Below are 12,171 nucleotides of genomic sequence, written 5' to 3'. Positions count from 1 at the left end.
ATCAAGAGCAGAATTCACTGTTATCAGTTACAGAAAGTCATCCAGGTGCTGAAGCAGCAAAGTGACTCCAGACTATCACACTACCAGTACCATGTTTGACCGGTTAGTATAATATAATGGGACTCAAACCTTCTCATCAGTGCACAGGATATTTTCCCTAAAGTCTTGGATCATCAGGATGCTCTTTGGCCAACCGTGATTTTCATCGTGGAACTCTCCAGTCTCTTTCGTTCTGTTGGATCATGAACTCTGACCTCCACTGGGCCAAGTGATACCTGCAGTTCTTTAGATGTTGTTCTGGCTTGTTTTATAACCTCCCAGATGATTCGTCTATGCACTCAGAGTAATTTTGGTAGAACAGCCACTCCTGGGAAGTTTCACCACTGTTCCAAGTTTTCTCCATCTGTGAGATTGGTGAACCACAAATGAATCTCACTAAAGTTTGCTGGAGCTCCAAATCCTTAGAAATGGCTTTGTGATGCTTTCCAGGATGGCATATGTCAATTACTTTGTCCATCCAATCACCTATCAGAGTCACACAACCTTTCCCAGCTACCACAGGATGAGAAGCAGGTTATCTTTGTCTAGTCTTCGTTTGATCATTTGTCTGCGTATCTTTTTACATGGGCAGCAGGTGGCCCGGTGGGTCGCACTGTTGCCTCACAGTAAAAAGATCCTGAGTGTGACTCCACCTTTCTCCCCCTGTTCTCTCCGGGCACTCTGGCTTCCTCCCACAGTCCAAAGACATGCAGTCAGTGGGGTTCGGTTAGTTCCTCTCAGGAAAAAAGTTTTTGAACCTCTTGATCAGCTGGGCCCTTTTTCTGTGGATTTTTCCTGTACCTTTGTGGGTTTCCTACAGGCACTCCTGGCTTCATCCCACAGCTGTTTAGTTCAACTTGTCATTGTAAATTAGCCATGTACATGAGAATTATACAGTGAAGGAGATATGCTAAAGCTGGTAGTGTAAATTGTTCAGTAAGAATAGAAAAATGCCAAACGAGTCTATTTCTTTGCTTAGGCTGCTGCCCCCGGCCCCGGACAAAGCGGATGAGGATGGATGGATGGAGTCTATTTCTATTTTTTTCTTCTGCTGTTTTTCTTTATAATAAGAAAAGGAATTTAAAAAATCTGCATATTCTCCTGTGGTGCTAATTCATACACATTCATTCATCGTGAATGACGCCTTTATTATTAAAGTGCTTTAATTCCTGTTCTGGGGGGAGACTTCTGACGCTTGCCCACACCGTGGCGCAACAGCATCCTGTTTTAATGACTTCACAGATTCATCAGTTTTCTGTCTCAGGATCAAATTCTTGGCATCTGCGGTGCTGTTATATTCATCCTGTAAAACTGTTTATCTATATTTTGGAAAACTTGGGAAAATGTGTAACAACAACAACAACAACAACAACAACAATAACCTAATATAATAATAAATATTCAGGTTGTGTAAAATTTAGTTGGCATTTAGATTCTGTAAAGTGTCAAAGTTAAAATGACATGCATGATACAGCAACCGATCAGAAACGTTCAATTTATGGAATATGAAGCGTACCATTGCCTCGACCTGATTGCTCCTAGATGTCCTATCCTGACCATACAAATGAAATGTTCTCCACAATGGTTTTATTCCAAATCACTTTAAGCTTTGAGCTGGCCTTGATTTTTGGTGTCGTTAGAAGTAAACAGAATTTTTTTCATTGTTTGTTAATATTAATTATATATATTGTTTTTAAAATTAACGTAAGTATCTATTATGTCAAGTATTGTTTTGAATAATAAAACGGGAACATTGACACAAACCCTACATCGTTTTACTGGGAAATTCAAAATTGGGACAACAACAAGCAGCCTGAGAGTGCAAACAGCGGCCGCAACAAGAGAAACAACAACGTAAAATTGTTAAATCGCTCTCAAAGCGAACACCGCGCCATATCGTCCTGTGTGCAAAAAATCAAATACATTTAAAAAGAGGGTGATTTTATTTATGATTTTATTAAACAAGCATTTATTGAAGGAAAGGCGATGATGCAAATTACACAAATGTTACACAGAAGGCAGCCGAATCTAGGCGAGCTCAGCAGGCATATGATACTTCAATTATGGCATTTCAAGTAAACCTGTGCAAGTTCCTTTGAGTTCTCCTACGACTGTGTCTATAGGGTCAGCTCGTCATAGGAGAAATAGGGCTCCTCTACTGAGCGCATAGAGATTTTGAAGTGACGGCGCAGAAACCCTCCGTACCGCTTGTCCCACTTCAGGTTGTTCAACTTTGGTCGGACTCTCCTCATGAAGCCTCCGTAGCGCTTCTGCAGCTCCTCGGGCTCCTGGTCCTCCTGCTCCACGGAGCTACTTCTCTTTGACTTTGGGCCGAATTTCCGTAAAAAGCCGCCGTAACGTTTAACATAACCACGGAGGATGTGATCCTCTGGAGTGTCGTCTGCCTGCTCCGCTGTATCCGCGTCTCTATCTTCCAGCTTCTTCAAAAAAAGCTCATATTTTTTGGGCAGCGAGGCACCTTTCAGGATGTAATTGTCGCGCCACGGAGAGGCGAATATTTTGTTCTTGTTCTTGTCGATCCTCTTGATGAAGCCGCCGTAGCGTTTGACCAGATCTGCCTGCTGGCTCTCCTCCTCCTCCGCAGCCTCATCTTGGCTGAAGTCGGCCAACCGCGGAGCCTGGCTGCAGCTCTCCAGCTGGCCCTCACAATCGGCGCTGCACGACTGCAAGACACAGACAAGATCGGGAAACCAGGGGACATCAGCAGGGCGCACTATACCTGAACGCACGTTACATTTCCCACTTGTGAGTTTTGTTTGTGGTAAAGCTCGGCGGCTGCGCCTTACTTCCCAGTCGAACGAGAAATTTCAAAACTATATATACACACAGGCTACTGCATATTCCAAGATTTTATTAATGGTTTTGCCTGATTTTTAACTCCAAGATTTAGACGATTACAGTTAGAATAACACACTGAAGAATTTTCTATCATTTTGGATCAGCAACAAGATTATGAAGTCATCTTAAATTTCCCTTTTGAACTTTCTTACCAGGCTGCTGTAAGCTTCATCGGCGCTAAGAATTTGCTGCGCGCATTTCTGACACTGTGAAGAACAGTCTGTGTGGATGCAGGGCGGCAAGCTCAGCATCAGCACCAGGACATACCACTCCATTCTTCAAAAACATCCAGACACACACACACACACACACACACACACACACACACACACACACACACACACACACACACACACACACCAGTCGGTGAGGGGAGAGAAACACCACATCAAATGTTTCACCAGACTGGAATTAAAGAAATTACTGAAACTGAGAATCACGTTAGCGGAGAGCGCACGTAAGTTTTTTTTTAATGTTCCTTCGTCTACTTGTTATCATTACCAATAAAAGGGAAATAAAATGTTCTCTAGTTTAAAGTTTGAGAGAAAGAAAAAGTGTAAAAACCAGACTCGGTACCTCAGGAATCGGACCGATACTTCCAGCCTTGTTAAGAGTCGCAGAGGCACATCTACCATGAAACTGCTCGCTGTCCGCCCTCCGACACCCGTTTCTCTAGCGCGTCTTGGCGTCTATCTTTTTATCACTAGAGATTTGGCTGTGTCATCAGAACAGCTTCTATAATCGGACCAATAGGAGGGAAATATACTGCGTAAATAAACGCACTGCCTCCCCGCTTCAGGAGTTTTAACAACGCCCACACAGAGACAGGAGTAGCAGCGCGGTTCATCCCATCAGCACATCGTTATTGTCATCATTCCATCTCTGAAGTGACCAAACCCCTGGCTGTAAATCATACTGACATCAATAAGAAAATGATTTTTCTTTTTCAGTGGAACACCATATACCTGAACTGAACAGGAAATGGATCCAAAAGTGACCATTGTGCGTCAAAACAGAGCTTTTCACTCAGCGGCAAATCTTCTGGGGTTCAAGGCACATAAGGCCCCTCCAGGTTCACCGCCATTGTCTTATGTAAATAATCAGACACCACCACCGTCAAAACAACGCCCTATTAACATTTTACGCTGCTCAAAAAAAATTAAAGGAACAATTTAATTAAAAAATCATGCTGGGTATCTAGACTCATATGGACTGGGCACAAAAAGATGCCACATTGTTGGATGGATCTGAGGGCTGAATTCAAAGACACCCTGAAAATCAAAGTGAAAAAAGGATATGGTGTGGTGGACCACTAGAGGGCTCCACTCACACCCAGTATATCCGGTTGTTCAGTGATGACACGACGAATCCTACTTCCGGGCCTAAAGTAGTCTGCGTTTAATATGGCTTTTGTGTTGTTAACATGTTTAATGTTATGTATTTTCTTCTATTTAATCTCAAAAAGCTCCTAAAACAGTCAGTGATCACTGTTGACCTCCCTCGGCTTTTATTACCGCTAATCATTTATTTAAGCTCAGTTTTTAAAACCTTACGATGTAACTACAGCCCATGCCGCAGTATATGAATGACTAACCTCATATTGTGGATGGATTATCTCAGTTGTTCTCCTGGCTGAAGTTTGGTCCTTTTACAGCATCCTGCCATGCGATTACATTTGTTCCTGACCACCGAGAACACTCACGTTAACTTTTATCGAGTGGAAAAAAAAGTTAGCTTGTTTATATTATTCTAACATAGCTGTGTCGCTAGCGGTCACGTAGCACATCATTATATACCAGCTAGCCCAACTTCAGTAACCCTACAAACGTCACTGCTTTTTAGTTTTCTGTTTTCATTTATGTAGTTTTCTGTCTTCATTTATGCTGGAAGTGATAACAGAGCTGTACGTTTTAATTTGTTTCCAAAACCCCGCAGTCAGGACATGCTATATTGTATTTAGATAAAAGCTAGCGAGCTAACTCCCTGGTAACTTCTAACTCCGTTAAATGTCATAAATTCCGTTTTCATGGATGCCTGGATGTTAAACTCAATTGTTACACCTGGTAGAGCAGAACGCTGATCATTTTATTAAAGATGAAAGATTTTAGACAGTTTTTCAACTCTCAGTAATGCCATAGTGATCGTTTGATATATGGACCAGCAGCGGAGTTTAGGTCCAGACACGGCTAGTGACGCCAGACTGAACAACCGGATATGAAGTGTGTTCCTGTGTTTTGTGGCGCGATATGCGCAGTTGATGTTGGAGACGAATAAAGAAGGAGTGAGAACTGAGAGCTCTGTGTCGTTGATGCTTACCTCCACATTGTTGACCCCTGACTCGAGCATGCAACGGGCCGCAGATAACGCAGACTCCGCTATGGATGCATCAGCGGCCGCCGGACCTCCGCCTCCTGTTGCAGCTACGTTCGCTGTGGCGATGAAACTGCCGGACTTTTGGCTCCATGACCCCCCGTCATGGTTTGTACACGTGGAGGCTCAGTTCGCCCTTCGCGGCATCTCGGCTGACGACACGAAGTATCACCATGTGGTGGCCTCGCTCGACCCGCTGGCCACCCGTCGCGCGATGGCGCTCCTCCGGGACCCACCCGCCCAAGGGAAATACGCCGCCCTCAAAGAGCTGCTTCTTCGGCGCTATGCCCTCTCCGACGCTGAACGAGCCGAAAAGCTCCTCAACCTGTCAGGCTTGGGTGGCGGTACCGCGCTCGAGCTCATGGAGAACATGCTATCGTTGCTCGGGCCAGATGACGGTGGTTTCCTCTTCGCCCACCTCTTCCTCCGCCAACTACCGGCTGCCGTGAGAGCTGTCGTTGCAAACTCTCTGCTTCTGCCTGCGAAGGATTATCGCTCCCTGGCTGAAGAAGCAGATCGCATTCTTCTGGCTAGCCGCACTTTCGACGTTCACGCCCTGGATACGGACTCGCCGGCGGCACCTTCCACGCCTCCACCTGCCTCCCCCGGAGCATCCGCCCCCTTGTTGACTGCAGGGATTGCTACACGCCGGCACCGCAGAAAGAGCATCTGTTTCTACCATCAGCGTTTTGGCGACAGAGCGCGTCGCTGCCTGCCGCCTTGCGCTTTCACGGCCCAGGGAAACGGACCCGCCAGCGCGCCATAGCAGCCGCGACCGCTGGCAATACAGAAAGGCTGCTCTTCATAGAGCTTGTTCGAGTTTTTGCGCATGCTGTTTGGCCTGAAAGGTGCCGCCCAGACCTTTCAGCGGCTGATGGACTCCGTTTTGCGTGGGCTGCCGTTCGTTTTTGTTTATCTGGACGATATATTGGTGGCCAGCTGCTCAGCGAGCCAGCACGAGTCCCATCTGCGCCAGGTTTTCCAGCGTTTGGCAGCGCATGGCCTGATCATCAACCCTTCCAAGTGCCAGTTTGGGTTGCCTGTTCTGGATTTCCTCGGGCACCGCATTTCCGCTGAAGGTGTGGTTCCGTTGCCCGACAGAGTCCAGGCCGTTTCGGCTTTTCCGCCGAAAAGCGCCGACTTGCTGAACGCAAGTCCCACGTCGGTTAAAGCGTTGCAGGAGTTCTTGGGGATGATAAATTTTTACAACTGCTTTCTCCCCAGAGCTGCCCACCTGCTACAGCCACTCTATGCTGCCTTAAAAGGTAAAACAGCCAAAGATCCGGTTGACTGGCTGCCGGAACGCGTCCGTGCATTTTCCGCAGCCAAGTCTGCGCTGGCTGACGCCGCCCTGCTGGCCCACCCGCTTCCGTCGGCGGAGATCGCGTTGACCACCGATGCGTCTGACGTGGTAGTGGGTGGGGTGTTGGAACAGCGGGTTTCAGGTCTCTGGCAACCGCTCGCCTTTTTCAGTCGTACGCTCCGGGATGCTGAACGCAAGTACAGTGTTTTTGACAGGGAGTTGCTGGCCCTGCACCTCGCAACGCGACATTTTCGTTTTTTCCTCGAGGGTCGCAACTTTACTGCGTACGTTGACCACAAACCTTTGACATTTGCGATGTCCAAGGTCTCTGACCCATGGAGCGCACATCAGCAGCGCCAGTTGGCGGCCATTTCAGAGTTTACCACAGACATTCAGCATGTGGCTGGTAAGTCCAATCACGTCGCTGACTGTCTCTCACGTGTGTTGGTTTCTCCGGTGTATGTCGGCATCGACTACGCTGCCATGGCCGCCGAGCAACGTGCTGACCCGGACGTCCTTGCCCTTCAGTCAACAAAAACGGGCCTCGTGCTGGAGGACACCCCGGTGTGGGACGGCGGTCCGCATCTTCTTTGCGACGTTTCCACCGGCCGCCCCCGCCCGGTGGTTCCCCTTTCGTGGCGTCGTCATGTTTTTGACTCAGTCCATGCCCTCTCTCATCCCGGCGTCCGGGCCTCGGTCAAGCTGGTCAGCGCCAGGTTTGTTTGGCCGGGCCTTCACAAGACGGTGAAAGAATGGGCGGCGGTTTGTATCCCATGCCAACGCTCGAAAATCCACCGGCACACACAGGCACCCCTCGAACCTTTCCGTGTCCCGGGTAGGCGTTTCGATCACGTTCATGTGGACCTGGTTGGTCCCTTGCCGCAGTCACAGGGTTTCACGCACCTTTTGACTGTGGTGGACCGCACAACCAGGTGGCTGGAGGCGGTACCCCTGGCTTTGCTGGGATTGCGTAGCGCGGTTAAAGAAGACCTCGGGGTTTCCCCGGCTGAACTGGTCCTCGGCCAGCCTCTCCGGGTCCCCGGGGAATTCTTACCTGAGAGCCCTCCCCCATGTTTCGATACCTCTTTGTTGCCTTTTCGCCCCCCAAGAGACTCATTTCCTGTTCCTGGTCCTGTGCACCACTGCCTGCCTGACACTTTTGTTCCGAGTTCGTTGGACTCTGCTCGTTTTGTTTTCGTCAGGCACGATGCCCATAGGACTCCGCTGCGTCCACCATATGACGGGCCATGCAGGGTTCTTAAACCAGGCAACAAACATTTCATTTTGGACTTTGGCGGTCGGCAGGAAGTTGTCTCTGTTGACAGACTTAAGCCTGCACATGTTATGCAAGAGGATCAGGTGGTCCCGGCCCAGGCCCCTCGCCGTGGCCGCCCACCTGCCACCGGGCTGATGGATTCTGTTTTTTCCCCCAGGAGCGACCCAAAATCAACGGAGTCCGAGTCGTCTGCAGCTTTTTCTGACCGCCAGTGTCAGCCTCTCTCCCAGGCTGGGTTGCCCCCTGTCAGTTCCCCACCCCCCCAGTTCAGCCGTTGTGTGGTGGACCACTAGAGGGCTCCACTCACACCCAGTGTATAGGAAGTGTGTTCCTGTGTTTTGTGGCGCGATATGCGCAGTTGATGTTGGAGACGAATAAAGAAGGAGTGAGAAATGAGAGCTCTGTGTCGTTGATGCTTACCTCCACAATGGCATGCTAGTTCAGTTTGCCAAAAAAAATAAAATAAAATGACTGCGGGTACTCAGAAGGGTCCTTAATAGTTTTTATGGCCCCCATGTTCTGGCGGATGGTATCCTGGGGGATCACTGAGCTCCTGAACATTCTGAAGTGCAACCTGGTGCCAGAGGATGGACATGAACATAATGTCCCAGAGGTGTTCTTATAGATTTAGGTCAGGCGACCATGGGGGCCAGTCACTGGTACCTGCTCCTTCATCCTCCAGGAACTGCCTGCATAATCATGCATCAGGAAGAACCCAGGGAGCACCGCATCATTGTAGGGTCTGACAGTGGGTCCAAGGATTTCATAGCACAGTTTGTAGAGGTCTTGTGTCCCTCCATGGATGTGCCTCCCCCCAAAAAAAACACTCACCCAGTGATGAGCCAGGCAACATAACGTTCTCATTGGCTTCTTCAAACTCTTTCGTGTGCTAACTGTGAACTTGCTCCCCTCATCTGTGAAAAGCACAGGACACCAGTACTTTTCACCTGCTAATTCCATGACAAATTGGCATTTGCCATAAAATACCACAGTAGTGGGCAGTGAACACAGGGTCCACTAGAGGACATCAAGCCCTCAGACACTGTGCACATTGTCAGCGATGTAGTTTAAGTTTGTCAGCCGTTGGTCCCCACACTGGTCTGTGTTGACTGATGGCAAGCAGATTTTCCAGTTTCACCAAAAACTCCTGAAAGCTCAGGTTCCACATGCAACAATTACAGTTTAGAAAAAAACAAACATCACAAAAAAAAAAAATTTGTCTGATGTGAAATCACGTGTGAGATTTTTTTCCTGCTGTCATGCTTGTGTCATGGTCCTGGGTCGTGCGACCCAGTGTTTTGAGTTTTAGTCTATTTTGATGTTTATTGTTTGTTTAGGTTCATTAAGTTATTCTAGCTCATTTGTTATTATATTACCCTTGTGTTAAGTCTCCCTTGCCCTTCATGTGTTTATGTCTGTGTGTCTTATGTTGTCAAGTTCATGTTGTCGTTTCTGTCATCTTCCCCTGTACTCGGTCTCCCTGGTTCGTGCGCCTACCTGTTATGTGTCATGTCTGCGTGGCTCTTGTTGTCTCGTTCGTTTCATGTCTATGTCTCCGTGTTTCCTGTTTTATTTTGAAAGAGTCTGTTCTTTGTTCACTGCATTTAGATTACTCTCCCCTGTGTTGTCATTATGTTTCATTCTAGTCAGCTGTGTCCCCATGTGTCTCCACTTCCCCCGATCACCTCGTGTGTACTTAGTCCTCAGCCTTGCTGTGTTCAGTGTCGTGTCGTCTGTGTTATCTCCCCTACCCCTTGTCACAGTTTCCCAGCCATAGTAAGTCATAGTTTGTATATTGTTTAGTTATAGTCTAAATTCTCAGTAAGAGTCATAGTTTTCTAGTCTATGTTCAGGTTTTCCTTCAGTTACTTTGTTGTTGTTTTTTCCGTGAGTTTTCGGCCTAAATAAAGGCTCGCTTTTTGTTAAGTCCAGTTTTGTCTCCTCGCCTCTGTCTGCTCTTGGGTCCTCAACTCACTCCACATGGTCTGCCCCGGCAGTCCGTGACAGCTTGTGTATACCTGGATAATGAGAACATAAATAGCACCATCCACACTGTGTCCAGTAAACCTGCACACAGTAGCTGAATAACTATAATAATAGTACTTTATCAGAGAGAGAAAAATCTGCTTATTGGTAACTATTTATAATTTTAACTAATTGTTAAATAATAGCTTATGAACTGTGACTCCTCATGACAGTCTGAAGTGTATAGTATTATTTTCAATTCTCTGTTGAGGATAATTTACTGTAATTAATCCAGTTAGAATGTGTGAAAGTCTCTCTTTATTCATGGTCCTGCTGTTGTTTCATGTTGCAGGTGAGTTATTATTCCCATTAAGTGGATTTTTGCAGAACCCCAGATTATTGTCATTATTGTCCAAGCTGACCTGTCACACTCTTTTTTTTTTTCCACTGTGGTAAAGCTTTATTGTGAAGTTGTATTTTACTAAAAAGGTTTCTGCTGTGAACTGGTGCTAATGATTAAATGTTAACCCTGCATCAGGCGTCATTAATACCAATTAACCCAGTGTTTGAACAAAAATGAAATTGCTTAAAAAATGTAAGTGCTTTTAATGTGAACTGTTACAGTGCTTACTTTTTGTTACTTGAAAAGCTAAGAGTTTGGAGAAAAGCCACAAAAACAATATTGTGATAGCAAAGCATTAACGCTATGCGTAGAGTTACTAATAATGTTTGAGACCTCATAGAGGTCATCATCTTCTCAGAGCACTAACCAGGTAGTTTTGTTGTCTCACCAAATAAAAAAAATGAAATGTTCTCATATGGGAAACAAATGAGGTGATGTGCGGTCTGTGGCTCGGCTGCAGGGCAGGGGTAGTGCAGTGGGTTCAGGGGTGCAAATGTAGCAACCACTTCATCCTCCCAACAACATCCCTTGACCCTTCGTTCTGTCAAAAAACACATCACGTGTCCATGATTTTTCACCACTATTTATTGAGTTCATAATGGTGCATTGAGATCTAGGAGGTGGAGGAGGGTTACTGGGGTGGCTGTAACTGAGCTGTGGCTCAGAAGGCAGAGCAGGTCGTCTACAAGTTGCAATGTTGGTGGTTCAGTGTGTGGCTGCAAAGTGTATGTTTTAGAATTTAAAGGTTTTCAAGTAACAGTAACAATAATAGAGCACAGTTGTCAGGAAGTTAATAAATAAGATTATGTCAACCCCTCCTACCTCTCAGCTGAGTTACACCCACTGCATGTATTGGTTATTCATGTGACCCACATGGTCTGTAAATGCTGTAGCAAATCCAGCGAGTCTTTGTTTTATAGTGAAAGGATCCAGTGAAATAGATCAAGCATGACCGTTCAGGTTCATCAGGTTCAGGTCTGAAGTGTTAAGAGACCACCTGACTGTCTTCTCAGCATTTCTATATGGAAAAATGATGATGGAATAACAATGTGCTGACACAATCTACATGTGTTTCTGGTATCATACCCAGCCTTTTGCTTAAAAAAGTTGATTTCTTAGTCTATAAATGTCAGCATTGCACCTACTGACATTTAATTCTATTGGGAGACTTCATTCCATTAAAACACAACAACACAAAGACAATTCAAAAGTCTAGTTCAGTGACTCCAATTAGATGAGAGAGCTGGTTCCCTATGCCTTTGGTTTGGGGAACGTCCTGTCAGCTCAGAGTCTGTGGCCTTCTTGGAGTCTCTGTGTGGGGTGTTCAAATGTGCTCCACCTGGAGACTCTGTGGTCCTCCTGGGAGAGTTCCACACTCATCCCTATACAACTGCTGCAAGTGCTTAGTCCACATTCAGTTGTATAGGGATTGAAGCAGGGTAATTATCTTTTTAATATTATTATTATTATTATTATTATTCACTATAATTATACAATCTTATTCATTAGAGTCACCTCTTTGGGTGTGAGGCAGGATAACCTTCAACAAGCTGCCAGTCTGCCACAAGGCTAACACATAGAGACAAATGATCATATATCATATGTGATTGGGTCATATGATTGTTGGGTTTTTTCACTGTATGTATTATTGTAGGGTCTACCTTACAATCTAAAGCACCTTGAGGTGACTGTTGTTGTGATTCGGCGCTTTGTAAATAAAATTTAATTGAATCATTCACTCTGTCCAGTTTAGAATATGCATGCTTTTGGACTATAAGAGGAAACCCACACACAGGGAGAGCATGGGATTGTTTTAGCTTATTAATTAGCCAGCTTCTCTTATTTCTTTTAGTCTTATTTCCTCTTGTCCTGTGTGTGGGTCCTGTTCCCTGTCATAAACAATGACAACTAGTTTCACGATTTTGTCAGTGAGTGGAGGCAAATTAGAGATCAAAT

The 12,171-nt window shown here is 46.1% G+C and overlaps 1 protein-coding gene across 1 annotated transcript; it reads right to left on the bottom strand.

Annotated features, from left to right (window-relative positions):
• Positions 1-1,975: 1,975 nt before the first annotated feature.
• Positions 1,976-3,649, bottom strand: pdyn (prodynorphin). Its single transcript, XM_085443758.1, has 3 exons — positions 3,475-3,649; positions 3,051-3,174; positions 1,976-2,723 (listed from the first exon to the last, which is right to left on the bottom strand). The coding sequence occupies exons 1-3, from the start codon at positions 3,531-3,533 to the stop codon at positions 2,157-2,159; spliced, it is 750 nt and encodes a 249-aa protein (XP_085299884.1). The 5' UTR covers positions 3,534-3,649; the 3' UTR covers positions 1,976-2,156.
• Positions 3,650-12,171: the final 8,522 nt, after the last annotated feature.

Source organism: Copadichromis virginalis, linkage group LG20, assembly GCF_057382275.1.
Source record: "Copadichromis virginalis isolate Kocher_CV1m ecotype Utaka linkage group LG20, C_Virginalis_male_GT1.1, whole genome shotgun sequence".
Taxonomy (NCBI): Eukaryota; Metazoa; Chordata; class Actinopteri; order Cichliformes; family Cichlidae; genus Copadichromis; species Copadichromis virginalis.
The sequence above is the reverse complement of the archived record's forward strand: the minus strand, read 5'-3'. Positions and strand labels throughout refer to the sequence as shown.